At 42.2% G+C, this 14,663-nt stretch overlaps 2 protein-coding genes across 6 annotated transcripts in view; one reads left to right on the top strand and one right to left on the bottom strand.

Moving 5' to 3' along the window:
- Nucleotides 1–98: 98 nt before the first annotated feature.
- LOC144120746 (uncharacterized) lies at nucleotides 99–5,220 on the top strand. The gene is made up of 3 exons (XM_077653411.1): nucleotides 99–238; nucleotides 413–516; nucleotides 4,500–5,220. The coding sequence occupies exons 2-3, from the start codon at nucleotides 432–434 to the stop codon at nucleotides 5,126–5,128; spliced, it is 714 nt and encodes a 237-aa protein (XP_077509537.1). The 5' UTR covers nucleotides 99–238; nucleotides 413–431; the 3' UTR covers nucleotides 5,129–5,220.
- A 2,365-nt stretch (nucleotides 5,221–7,585) lies between these two features.
- Camta (Calmodulin-binding transcription activator) overlaps nucleotides 7,586–14,663 on the bottom strand; it is a 388,479-nt gene continuing 381,401 nt past the window's right edge. For 3 of the 5 annotated variants that reach the window (XM_077653404.1, XM_077653406.1, XM_077653408.1), the window contains one exon: nucleotides 7,586–13,933. The gene's annotated coding sequence lies outside the window, so the exon portion shown is untranslated. The remainder of the gene's footprint in view (nucleotides 13,934–14,663) is intronic. The other 2 variants (XM_077653405.1, XM_077653407.1) reach the window with 1 other exon arrangement.

Here is a 14,663-nt window from a genome sequence, read left to right as displayed (position 1 = left end):
TACTCAACTTACATTTCGTATGCTTCGTCAATATTTTTTATGATTCCGTAGTTTTACAAATACTGCTGTTAGTTTTTCAAGTAACGGTTCAATGTTTTCAAACCGCTCAAAACTAAGACAAAAGCGAAGCCTAGCCGATCATGGTCCTCGTGCGCTCTATGTTCGTGCGAGCTGCGACCCTTGAAATGAGCCTTTAGTTGTAGTCTGTAGAGTTGTAGATGTGATCGCCGTACGAAAGGTAAGTTTTCACAGCGGATTTTTTTTTCATGTGGTTCTCTGTTTCCAGCAAATGCGTAGTGTCACTTTTAAGTAAACGATGCGATGCACTTGCTCCACGCTGTGGTGTGGAGCCGGGTGTATGGTGTAGTTATTGTGGCCGGTCGAGTGCTTCACGTCGTCGTGCTTTTTGCAGCGCCTAAACGAGCCTGGCCATGGCTTTCGTACGGGCTTTTAAGCGAGCAGCGACTGAACTTGGTTGCGCTGCAAAGAATGCTTGTCTCATCTCTGCGCCAAGAAGTAAGTTTCGCAACGCAGCTTTTTGAAGAACGCTACAACTTGTTAAGCTTCGTGGACACTATAAGTGAAGTTGGTTTCAGTTAATAATGTATTAGCCGCGCACAGTAGACGGTGAAGCGTATCAGAGCAACTCATAACAGATGGCAGGGAAGTGGCACAGAATGAAAACAGTAATGCAAAACAGGCGAATTGAGTGACGCGCATTACCACCGGAGCAGACATTCATATAGTTATCACAAAGAACTAAAAAGCCGTGCAATGAAAAAAAAAAGCAAACAAACGTGGAACAAAAGCCTTTGCAAGTATGGTTTTCTGGGGTACAAGCTGATTTAAATGGTTATTTCAATTTGCAGTTTATTTTAACACCAAAGATACTAAAAGGTAATTCGTTAAAGGATGGCTGCAACTTGTAGTAAATTTGTCAACCTTGGGGCTTTGAACACAACGGTGGCACCAGGCAAGTTAAAATCACATGCAACATTCAGAGAAGAACGTGGAGCATAATTTCTTCTGTTTTGCCATTATACTGCACACTTTATTGCATAATGCATTATGCTTTGTTCTAAGGCATGTGTTTGGGTATTAGCAAAAATACTTTAGGGAGCATGACAAACGAGAGTCCCCAAAACTTCTGACACACTTCCGTTACATGCAAGTGAGGTGCCATCAAAGGTTAAGCAAGGTATTTCATAGAGGACGTATACTTAGCAAGTTTGCATGTGCAAGGAGAACTTTTGATCATATGTAAAGTAGTTGGTAACTAAGAGGAACATTTATCAAAGGTTTGTGGAAGCATATGAGCAACATTCAAAATCACTGATTACGGTTAAGTTTGCTGCAAACCGGTTCATTCGTGCTTGCTGTTGCAGCTTGTGTAACAGAGACCAGTTTTGGATTGTTTGATTTGCACAATATTATGTCATTGTCTTTAGCTATGCATACTAATGTCAACTGTATATTTAAATCGTGAAATGTTGGTTGAACAATATTTGTACTGATGTACACAAAATCATCATGTGCAAGAGGTGACAGGGCTAAACCAGGCTTGTCAGGGAACAATTCATCATCATCATCATCATCAGCCCTACTACACCCACTGCAGGGCAAAGGCCTCTCCCATGTCTCTCCAATTAACCCTATCCTTTGCCAGCTGCATCCACCCTTTGCCTGCAAACTTCTTAATCTCATCCACCCATCTAACCTTCTGCCGCCCCCTGCTACGTTTACTTTCTCTTGGAACCCACTCCGTTACCCTTAAAGACCAGCGGTTATCTTGCCTTCGCATTACATGCCCTGCCCAAGCCCATTTCTTTCTCTTGATTTCGACTAGGATGTCATTAACCCGAGTTTGTTCCCTCACCCACTCTGCCCGCTTCCGATCTCTTAACGTTACACCTATCATTTTTCTTTCCATGGCTCGCTGCGTTGTCCTTAACTTAAGCTGAACTCTTTTCGTTAGCCTCCACGTTTCTGCCCCGTAGGTGAGTACCGGTAAGATTATGCTGTTGTACACTTTCCTCTTGAGGGAAATTGGTAAACTGCCACTCATGATCTGCGAGAATTTGCCATATGCGCTCCACCCCATTCTTATCCTTCTAGTTATCTCCCTCTCATGATCCGGATCAGCTGTCACTACCTGCCCTAAGTAGACGTATTCCGGCACCATTTCTAGGCTCTCGCTGCCAATTGTGAACTGTTGTTCCCTTGCTAGGCTGTTGAACATTACCTTGGTTTTCTGCATGTTAATTTTTAGACCCATCGATCTGCTCTGCCTGTCTAACTCGTTGATCATGATTTGCAGTTCACCTCCTGAGTGACTCAGCAAGGCAATGTCATCAGCAAATCTCAGATTATTTAGGTATTCTCCATTTATTCTTATTCCCAACTGTTCCCAATTCAGGCCTCGAAATACCTCCTGCAAACATGCGGTGAACAGCATTGGCGAGATAGTGTCTCCTTGCCTGACGCCCTTCCTTATTGGAATTTTATTGCTGACTTTATGTAGGACTATAGTAGCTGTGCAGTTGCTATATATATCTTCCAGTATTTTGACATAAGGCTCTTCTACCCCCTGATTACGCAATGCCTGTATGACTGCTGAGGTTTCCACTGAGTCGAATGCTTTCTCGTAATCAATGAAAGCTATATATAGAGGTTGGTTATATTCTGCGCATTTCTCTATCACCTGATTGATAGTGTGAATATGATCTATTGTGGAATATCCTTTACGAAAGCCTGCCTGATCATTTGGTTGATTAAAGTCTAACGTTGCCCTGACTCTATTAGCGATTACCTTAGTGAATACTTTGTAGGCAACGGATAGTAAGCTGATCGGCCTGTAATTTTTCAAGTCCTTGGCGTCTCCCTTCTTATGAATTAAGATAATGTTTGCATTCTTCCAAGCTTCTGGTACAGTCGAGGTCATAAGGCATTGCGTATACAGGGTGGCTAGTTTCTCTAGCACGATGTCCCCTCCATCCTTCAACAGATCTGCTGTTACCTGATCCTCCCCAGCTGCTTTTCCTCTTTTCATTGCTTCTAAGGCTTTCTTTACTTCATCTTTCGTTACTGGCGGGATGACGCATTGCTGTGCACTGCTGTCTTTCTCATTAGTGCTCTGATTACATTGGCTACTGTACAGGTCTGTGTAGAACTCTTCGGCTACGTTAACTATCTTATCCATATTGCTAATGACATTGCCCTGCTTGTCTCTTAATGCATACATCTGGTTTTTGCCTATGCCTAGTTTCCTCTTCACTGTTTTTAGGCTACCTCCGTTCTTTATAGCATGCTCGATTCTCTCCATATTAAACTTCCTTATGTCGGCTACCTTGCGCTTATTTATTAACTTTGATAGCTCCGTTAGTTCTATTCTATCGGTAGTGTTAGATGCCTTCATGTTTTGGCGCTTCTTAATCAGATCTTTCGTCACCTGAGATAGCTTCCCGGTATCTTTTCGAACTGTCCTACCGCCTACTTCTACTGCGCACTCCGTAATTATTGATGTCAGGTTATCGTGCATTGAATGAACATCAAGATCATCTTCCTCAGTTAAAGCCGAGTATCTGTTTTGCAGCGCTATCCTAAACTCCTGTGCTTTCCCTCTTACGGCTAACTCGTTAATGGGCTTCTTCTTCGCTAGCTTCTTCCGTTCCCTCTTCAAGTCTAAGCTAATTCTAGACCTTACCATTCTATGGTCGCTGCAACGCACCCTTCCGAGGACGGCCACATCCTTAATGATGCCAGGTTTAGCGCATAGTATGAAGTCGATTTCATTTTTAATCTCACCATTGGGGCTCTTCCAGGTCCACTTCCTGTTTTCTCGTTTGCGGAAGAAGGTATTCATGATCCGTAAATTATTTCTATCCGCGAATTCGACTAATAACTCTCCCCTGCTATTTCTAGAGCCTATCCCATAGGGAACAATTACTAGCGCGCAACGAGGTAGCTGGTAAATCGATATCAGTGCTACTGATAGTTGAGTCATGCAGTAAACACAAAATGGTAAGTTTTACATTTTAAAAAGTAAGCTTATTGTAACCACGCGAACGACAAGGAACGAAGAGGGAAACGGACAGGACAGAGCGCGGGTTGTGGAATTGGATTGTCGCCGATTGTCGTTCGTGTGGTTACATTATGCATACAAGTTTGAACCACCAACTTGCCCATCTTTCCCTGCTATCTATGCGAAAAAGTAAGGTTTGTCCATCATGCTGCCTATGTATCTTTAATGAATACCCTTGCTTTTCCTCTCGGGCAACTCATGCATTCTAATTCTATTCTGGGGCACAGACCACTTAGACCTATTTGACCTTTGCTTCACAAGGGAGTCATTGCTTTCCTTTTTTATCAAATAAGAATGCTACCTTAGGTGATGCTTAAATGCTTTTTTGTGATGTAATATGTAGTGTAGCTGTCAAGTGAAACTGCTTGTGGGAAGGTCTGCTTCCTGCTACAGCAAGTGAATGATTTCTTTTTTTCAGGAAGCCTGAACCAGCTTGCTCAAAGCAGCACCACATGTCTGCCTGTGAGCTGTCAGGTAAAAGTCACAGCAGAGTGTTCGCCAGCAACCCCATCTGTCAATCGCAGTGTTGTGTATGTCCCACCAAGTGTCAAGAACCCTGTTATCCTACCAATGCTGAGAACACCATGGGACTACACTCTTCCATCCTTCTTGAAGCCAACAGTTGCCATTGGGGATCGAAAGGTCATAGCCCCATCAAGTGACACAAACTCTAATGACCTAGCAGAAAAAACAGACCCGCAGCCAACGGGCAGTGTCACTGAAAAGCGTGCTGTGAACATGCTGATCATTCGGCGGAAAAAAATGAAGAAGCACAAGCTTAGGAAGCTGCGCAAAAGGATGTACGCTCTGTGGGCAAAGCGAAGGTATCGCCGTGAAAAGCTTAAGGAGCAAGCTTTCAGGGCAGAGCTTCTGGCTCAGATTCACGAGGCACAGGCTTTTGATGCTGAGAAGTTTGTAACAGGAGTGCTGGAGAAGTTGCGCAACAGGCCGAGGCCAGAGACTCCTGAAGAGAAAAGGGAAAAGCTGCTTGAACTGATGCGCAAGCACAGGAGCAATGTTCAGTATATCAAGCCAAAGTTTGATTGATTGTATTTCGAAGGTAATTACTTGAAGTTGCTTGTAGGCCATCTTGGAGGTGTGAATAGATTTGTCATCAATAAAATGCTATTTACTCCGTAGAGATTGTACATTCTTTCTTTTTCATGCATTTTCGTACAAAGTTGGCATGGAAGTGACGAAGTGGTCGTGTTAATGAGTGGCATGTGTAGTTGCAAGAGTGAACTGGAAAAGGCCATCCCAAAGCGAAAGTCCCATCAGAATTGAACAAAAATGTATAGATCTCACACTAGTGTGTGTGATAACTATGCTAGCTCTGCACAGGAGCTGAGGCTGGGGTGTACACTGTATTGAAAACAGCATACATTTTTTTTTGTATAAATGACGTGTCACGGATAGTTTGGTTTGGCTTGGTTTAATGGGGTTTATTGTCCCAAAGCAACTTGGGCTATGAGGGATACCGTAGTGGAGGGCTCTGGATAATTCTGACCATCTGTGGTTCTTTAACGTGCACTGACGTTGCACTGTACACGAGCCTCTAGCATTTCGTCTCCATTAACATCAACTGCCATGGCCAGGATTGAACCCATGTCTTTAGGTTTAGCAGCCGAGCACCATAACCACTGAGCCACCACAGTGGCTCGTTTTCAAGATATGAGAATATTGTTTACATGATGTTGGAACACTCCGGTGCCACCCACATATGTGTGCCATTCGGTCAGATTTACTGTGTGTGAAAGCAACAAAAGGGCACATCTGCATTCAGTTTTAATGACGCCTACAAAATGATGGATGATGCCATCCATGAACAGCTGCCACGGTGACTCAGTGGTTATGGTGCTTACCTGCTGACCCAAAAGACGCAGGCTCGGTCCTGGCTGTGGCGGTCAGGTTTCGACGGAGGTGAAATGCTGAAGATCCATGTACTGTGCGAGGTCGGTGCACCATCTCGAAAATGAAATTCTTGGTTAAAAAAAATTTGATATGAGTAATCCCCAAGTGTCTGCTTCATTTTAGTAGAGAAGGCTTGAACAGCCGTGTTATCTTTCAGATATTTTGCATAGTTTAATAAAAGCCCAGCATTTTATGTTTATCCTTCATGTAGGTATGCAATTAAACAACTTTGTGTATACTGTGTTGTAGTAGTGAACCATTGCAGGCCCTGTACGTCTATGTTAGCCAGTTATAGCACGAGATCCATGTCTATAGCATAGGCTGCCTTTGCACTGAGCTGTGCTGAAGTTGGTGTTAGTACTGTAACAGCAGCAATGAAGATGTTTTGCAAGATGGAGGGTACAATAATTCTTATGTGCGCCAGGCAGTATGCACCAAGGTGTAAAGAAAGGCATAGCACTACGGACTTTAGTGAATTTGTGAGGCACAGTAATTGATAGTTGGCATTATTTCACTGTGCTCTCTTATTAATCGTGCAACATTAATTTGTAAGTTGTCTTTATCTGTTGTATATATGTTTGGACCACTGAAGTTATAGGCTATCTTTTTAATGCGTGCCTTTCTTTTTTATCAAGAAGGAAAGTAGTAGTAGCTGTTAGTGGCTATTTATTATTAAAATAACAATAGGAGGAAAAGGTGTTGCTAGCCTGGGCATCTGCATCTGCCATCGAAACCTGAAGCACCTGAGCTGTGACTAGCGGGAATAAAAGGACAGGGAGAGGGAAAGAAAGGGCGTGAGTGATAGTAAGAAAGGATGGGGGTAGGGGGTAATATACACTATGTACAAATACAGAAAATGGAAATGTAAGGAAAGTTAGCGAAATTTTAAAAATACCAGTGACAATATGTGTCTCTCGATTGCATATTGCTCTAGTGAAACAAAAATGGATGCCTCAGCCATAGACAAGCACCAGTGACTTGCTGCTGATTGTATGCTGTCGGCTTGCAGTTATTGGCTCTTATCACAGTGCCAGCACCGATGCAAAACTCAACTGCCCAGTTCGCTGAGAAGCAACTCGAAATAGTCTTATTTTCATTAGAGCTTAGTTGAAACCATTGTTGATATAGCAGGCCCAGGCACAGATGGTACTGTTGGTACTGTTATCTGGTATTATATTTTATCGGCTTCAATTTATTCTTTTTTCTGGAAAAAGTACATTAAAGGTCAGAATTCTTTTTTCTGCACACAGACACAATAATAAGGACGAGAAGGACAGGACAGGGTGCAACTTGCAACTATTTATTCAGAAAAAGAAGATGACTTTTATACCCAAAAAGGGAAGGGATAATCAGATTGGCACATGCAGGGCAAAAAAGATGGAAAATGCTCACCAACTAGCCCCACAACGCATGTTACTGGAATACAGTAAAGGTATCTGGTTGCAAACACTCAAACCAGATGTCTCTCACAATGCTCTAAATCTTTCTTATTAGTGTCCGAGCTCTGAAGGCAGTATCCAATAAGCTGTTGTACCCCAAATGTAAAATAATTTTTTTGGTTGTGTAGTTGAAGAATGCACATTTTAAAAAAAAAAATCTTAGGGTATGTTGACTAGGAGATCCTATGTTATATTAACTTTTATACTTGCTCCTGGTGACCATCATGATGTCCTTATTTCAAGATTACAAATCCGTGATTAGAAATTAACACAATCATATACTGTTGCTTTACTGCTGAATAGTTGGTACGTCACATTGAGGTTGAAACCGCTAATTGCCAAAAAATATTATTGTCTCTTGTAATGATACTGGTAAAAATGTCTCCCTTTTTTGCTTTGCAAAATATTTTAGTTTGGCAGCGAACTTTAATTAGTTGCAGACGACAGTTTTAGATAAGGCCTTAAATTTTTTTGTGTAACAACCTTAGTCACTCATTTCTCTCCCGTTCAAGTACTCAAAAGCGTGAACATACTAAAAAAAATGCGTTTTGTTCTTGTTCTTAAAATGCTGTAGTATGACTCTAAGTGCTGCTGTACTACCGCGCTGGCTCATAATGCTTGAACTAGCACGAGAGTGCATTCCTTAAGCAAGGTGCTGCTATGGTATGCTTGCCTGCTCTAGAGAACCACAAGACCATTATTTCAGCATGTGATTCTTCTTATCGTTGGAGTGATTATAAAAGAGAAACGTGTTGCCTTTCTTTATATCTTATGGTGCAGTCACGATGCAATGACAAAATAAAAGGAATTGAGGACATTCAAAGGAAGAATAGTTTTTATTTGTTTTTGTGGTTTTTACACAGCGAGAAACACGCATGAGAAATCAGTGATAATGATGGCATTGGGGGTAACAGATGAGATCAAGAAAAAGTCATTGCGGCACAAGAAGAACAGCAACTCAAGACAATGTCTACTAGCACTGTGGTATAACTGAAGCGTCCTTCAACTATCACACATTCCTCTGCCCCACAATTTAAGAGAAAGGGGGAGAAAGAAAAAGAAAATGTTCACAGAACTTACGACGACTTTACTAGCTCCACCTCCGAGCCAGCACTTCTTGCTCTCAACAGCTGTTTAACATGTCTGTCCTTTTCAACGCTATCCTCTTCAACACTCCGACTGCATCACCTTCTTTTGACCGGCATCGATCGTGCAGTTTTTCTTCACTCGCTATCAAGACGTCTTGGCTAGACTGGTGAAAAACATGAACCAAAAAACAAGAAAACTGCAACTGTTGCAAAAATATTCAGTCGTCAAAAATACCAAGGAACTGGCAGTAAATATATATATTATATATATATTTATATATTATATATATGTAAAAAATCGTTAACACGAGGCTCTTAACAAACTCTACAAGTGACTCCTAGGTAGAAATTACAAAACAGCTATGGACACCACATATTTATCGAGCAGAACGGAGGAAAGGAGACAAGGGAAGGACATGGGGCCAACAGTAGAAAAACAGTTTCCACATGAAAAATAAGAAATCTTCGAATTTTCCCTTCCAAGAGGGCTCAGGTAATAGCCGTGGCAACGTCTGCACTGACGGCCCTGTATTGGCGCTGGACGATCCAGCCATACATGAACAGCACTAAGAAAGAAGAACATAACATGGCGACATCTTGTGCTATCACGATTATTCACATCTCGCGATGAAGGTCTGAGCACAAATATAGTTATATATGTGTATATAGGAGTGGTACTAGAGAGTGACAGAAAGACGGCGAGAGAGAGAGAGAGAGAAGTGTTTGACTATGCTCGCTTTTCCTTCGGATGTGCTTTCACGCTTTCCTTGTCTGTCTTGGTTCAGCTGTCACCGATTAGACTGATGTGTCAGCTTGAATGCTGCTTCCCCAATCAGCTTGACATAATCCATTACCTCTCCATTGGGAGCCTGCACTTCTGCAGCTATGAGATTCACTGCTCACTGAGATTCCCGAAGACTAGTCAACAATACAGGCTGCATGTTGTACTGGCCGTACCACTGCTGCAGTACTTCCAAAAGCATTCCTTTTTTTTTCTTTTTACTTGTTGGCATGTGTAGTGTACTAAAATTTTGCACTGAAGAAACCCAGCAAATATTTCCAGCATTGTTCTTGAAGCTCTTGTGTGAAGTCATGGCTGTAGCATGGAAATTAAAAAACAAGCATGCTCTTTTCGGTGCACTCTTCGAAAAGGCAGGCAAGTAGAAATCATGGCATGAGCAAATACAAATTTAAATGTTAATGGAAGGTAGTTGGAATAAAAAGCTGCCAATTCTGATATTTATGATGCTTTTCACGTGCATTTCTAAACAAACATGGAAATCACTGTAACGACTGTGTCCACAGCCACTTCCCCAAGTGGACACATCTCTCTGCTCTGTCACAAATGTGTAGAGACTATAATAGCAATATGGGAATGCAGTTAATCAAACCTAATGCTACATTGCTTGTTTACAGAAGGCATTCTAGCCATGATGTTTGAAGTAAGTGTGCCTCTAGTGTACCACCACCTTTTTTTGCAAATGTGGGAAGTTATGCCTCAAGCATGTTTATTTTTATTTTGCATGGAAAGGAGTACACAAAATCTGAGTCAACTTGAAATATATGCTACCCAAGTTCTGCCAGGACTGACAGTGAGTGTTTGGCTTGTTGCATTATTTGTGTCGTGTGGATTCAGACACAAAGGCATGTGGTGCCTTTAATTTGAAAGATGCATATGAGAATAGCTGGTCTCATGTGGAGGTTGACACAATGAGGCATCACTTGAGTTGGGCTTATTCTGGAACTGGACAAGGTGAATTATAGGTACATAATAAATCTATGTCTCCAAATTTGTAGCTCAATGCAGAAGACATGGCGTACTCGCAAGCAGACCAAAAAATTTTTCTCTCTCTCCCTCTGCAAAGCAAGAGTGACAGCAACGACGATTCTGGGTTCCTCCACATCTAACGGCGCTCACAGACGCCCATCACACTTGGACTTGGGGGTGGTATTTGTACTGGTATACTTCACTTGAAGTAGAGACGGTGAGAGAAGAAACTAGAGAGTAGTTATAGTTGGGTAGCGCTTACAAGTGAAAGCTTTAAGAAAAAGACAGCACACTACCATGTCTCGTATGTTGCTCATTTTTCGTAACCTTTCCTCAGTACATTAAGACTGCACTGCTGGGGGTACAGCATAACTACATGAAGTGTATGTACACACAGCGAACTCTGCTCACAGGCGCACGCCAATGTTGCGCGACTGCCTCAAGACAACATGACCAGAATAACACAGGTGCGCACACAGACGCTGGAGTGGGTGGGGGTACATATGACAAGCAGCCTGGGATGTGGACAGTTTCCGGCATCGAGGACACTCAAAAAGAATCACCAACTCCTATGCGTATGTCACGCATCCTTTTTCATTGGCATTCAACACTTGGGAGACTTATGCTTTTTATTCACTACTTCTGCCAATGCCTCTTCTCACACCTGCTGGCCTATTTTGCTTTGAATCCCTATGCTGCCTTGTACTGCTCCTAAGAAGTTTGCATTCACGCGAGTGAAAGAAATCGTGCCGACTCTTCTACAGATCTAGCAGGTCCCTTGGATAGATTACTAACCATATGTGCTCCGAGAAGCTTGATTACCAATATATAACTTAAACGAGCTAACTGCAATAGTGGAAGGAAATCTCTGCACCTCCAGTTGCCATCTTGTGTCATGTACATGGAAGGGTCACTTATCTGCATGTGCAAGTGCCAGTCTCCTAAAAGAATGGTGCTAGCCCCAAGAGTGCAGACATTCAACATCTGCACAGAATGAGGGGGGCATGAACTATGCAGGACTATTCAGAAGTAATACAAAAGCTGAAACGAGTTTGACCAAGCTCCCAGAACATCGCCACTTTAGCCTTAACATCATGCCTCACAACATTAGACAAAATACTAGTGATGCTCCTTGTTAACTGTAGATTTGGCAATAGGGGACGTGGAGTATACCAAGGCATTCTTCTCAGGTCGTGCTTCACAGAAGTACATGCAGGGCCTGAAAAATGCTACCACTTGCCAACAACAACACCTGGCACACTTTTATTCAATGTGGCAGCATAAGATAAGACCACTCCAGTACTGTTCACCACCAAGTAAGCACAGCGGCACAGATGTCTTCTGCTGCTCGCTCAAACTCATGCAACATGACAGTATGCTTCAGTTTTCATCCAAATTACTGTGAAAGGGCAAATGTATGCTATATAGTTAGCAGAGTGCAGTGTGGCAGCTTTATGTATACTCTCAAAACAGAAATAAAACCAGACAGCCTGCACCACAGCCTGACAGGGTGCACTGTCTGGCCTGTCTCACTTCGAATAGACTGTGGTGCAGACTCACTCATGTTATTTATGTTTTGGGAATACAGATGGCACTATACTGCACTACATGAGAGCAGCAAGCACCTATTTTGGACAAATGAAGCTATGAGCTGCTGTGCTTACTTGTGGTCAGAACATGTAGTGGCATCCGGTTCTGACTACCTGCAAGAGCATTTTCCCAAAGCAGGTTTAGTAGAGTTGCAGAGCCATGTTTACAAAATCTGTCTTCAGTAAGTGCCCACCCAGTAAACCAACCAGGTAGCCTATATGCAAAGCAAAATACACTGACGCCTGCCAACAGCACGTGCTTTAAGAAGCAACAATCCCTGCGCAACCTTCACTCTAGCTTACTATGTTGTTTGTACCTATGGCACGGACATGTGACAACAGGAGAGAACAGACAAGGCGCATTGCGGGAGTGTACATCACTGCATGGCAAAAACAAAAACAGCGGGCAACAAAGATGCACATCATGACACTCCCTCAAATGTGTCAATATCGCAGGTGCCAGTGACGTACCAATGTGGTGAAGCATGTCAGAAGGGTGCTTTACTAACCACTTCCCTTTCCTTGGTTATAAAGAACCTAGAAGGAAATTTCTGACTAGAACATTCAATTTCTTTCTTCTCTCCAACAATTACAGAGTGCCTTTTGCACTGGGAATCCAGGTTCAATTCATGAACCAGCAAAACTATCTCTATGGACAAATTAAATAAAGAATAAAAAAAAAGCGTTGTGTGCGCAGAAGCAAATTTAGTGAGCCCCATCTTCAGTGTGGTAAAAGATTAAGCAACTGCAACTATTAGTGCCTCGAGCATGCACGGTACCCAGAGCACCGATTTCCTTGAATAAATGGCCTCCTTTTGACAGTTTTCATGGTTAGTAACTTTTTCTTAGCGTGCAGTACCTCTGGGTAATCATGCTAGTGTTGTTAGTTTAATAACTGCTTGTTTTTTCTTATGACCACACTGTTAGGACTTGCTTCTCACAAGCTATTAAGTGTTCTGCACACACACACAGCTCTGCATTTCTGTGGCACACAAAAATAATCTTTTAATTCAGCTGCTAAAATGGTTCATAACATACAGTCAAGCAAACATTGCTGACAACAGGAATATATGTGTGTATATATATATATATATATAGCATCAGCGATGTGACAGAGCAACAACAAAGAAACTCAGGGACATCCGCTGCAGGGCTTGCATCCCGCCCTGGTTTACATAGCAGTTATCATACTGTGAGTGCAAAATATGGAGTGATTGACACTTCCGCAAAAAACATAAAAATAAGAACCTGTGTCAAGAAGGCAACACTGAGCTTGGTATCCTTTTTTTTTTACAGACAACATTCAAAAAGTCACAATGAAGATAAATTATACTGATGAACAAACACGAACAGTTGTCACAAACAATGCTCTTCATTACTCTCCACCATTTTTTTTTTCTCGTGTCCAGTGAAGATGAAAGGCGCAGAGAAAAGATTTGTGTCTAATGGAGGAAGGAGGCTTCCGTGGTTTTACAAACATTTGTACCATACTGCATTTTTGTGTATGTGTGTATGTGTGTGTGTGTATGTCATCAACACACAGAAGCAAGCTACAAGCTTAGAAACTGATGTGTAGACGATGAAAACAAGTGGAACTTGGGAAACACAATGTGAGAAAAAAAAAGTTGGTGCAAGTAGTGGCAAATTAAATCAATTTTCCTCAATGCTAAAAAATTCTGCTGCAAGGCCAGAAAGCTAAGTCACATGCTTGTCTGGGTTTTACGCAGCAACTTCACATGGATGGAGCAGTACCGCTGCATAAGCACAGGAACTGAATGCTCTGTACGGGGTTTCTCGCTGGGCATGGAAACAAGCTCACATAAAACATTTCTAAATAACATGGCAAGAAATGAAGAACATAAGGTGCGAATGTGTAAGATAACCCAACCAGCAGGGTTTTAATTACACACCCACTGAAAAGGTAATTAAGGACACAGCTAAAACTGCTGTAAAACAGAAAATCTTGCAGCAGCAAACTGACTGCTGTGCACTACATCGTCTCTCCTCCATCAGACATTGCTTTCCCTCTCACGCACTTGTTGCTTGAGCTCACACTGCTGAAATGAGAAGAGAAGAAGTGGGTTGTTATGACTGATGTAATAGCCGCTGGCAAGGGAAAGATTCTGGAACTTGTTTCCTCTCATACTAAAACAAGAGAAACTTCACGACAGCGGTTACTCAGCATAAGTTCAAATTCTCAATTAAAACAAATCTAAGAATTAGTGTCTGTCGCAGTTCTTACAATTAAAAAAGAACACCTAGCCATTAAGTGACTTAAGCCAGAGGGGCTGAAATAAGTCTAGAACTGTGCAGAAGGTACTATCATGGACAAAAGTCTCCAAGACCCGCAACTGTGCCAATGCCCCACTGATTTCGCTATCACATGCTAAAGATCCCAAGAGCAACTTTCACCACCGCAAGTGTCATCTGCAACCACCAGCTGATAGCAAAGCTATACGCATTGTTTGCTGGTCGCGTGTTCTGGGGACTTCTGTCCCCGATAGTACATCTGCAATACAAGAGAGAGAGAGCATGCACTTTTAATAATGAATTGCATCTTGTGATACAAAATGATTAGCACTATTTTTCCCAACATGTCACGGGCACATGGTATCATTATGATCATTTTGAGAAATTCATGAAATGGAGTAGTCTGCACAGTAATAACTTGTCATCTCTGCACAGCTATTTTCAGAAGGACTATCGTGTCCAGAGCATTTTCATGTCTTTCTCCTGGTGTTCATCTTCCCTACTTTCAAAAATTACCTAAGCGTATGTCCTGTAGCA

This window comes from Amblyomma americanum, chromosome 2, assembly GCF_052857255.1.
Source record: "Amblyomma americanum isolate KBUSLIRL-KWMA chromosome 2, ASM5285725v1, whole genome shotgun sequence".
Classification (NCBI taxonomy): domain Eukaryota; kingdom Metazoa; phylum Arthropoda; class Arachnida; order Ixodida; family Ixodidae; genus Amblyomma; species Amblyomma americanum.
Note: the sequence above shows the minus strand (reverse complement) of the source record. Positions and strands in the feature narration are given on the sequence as shown.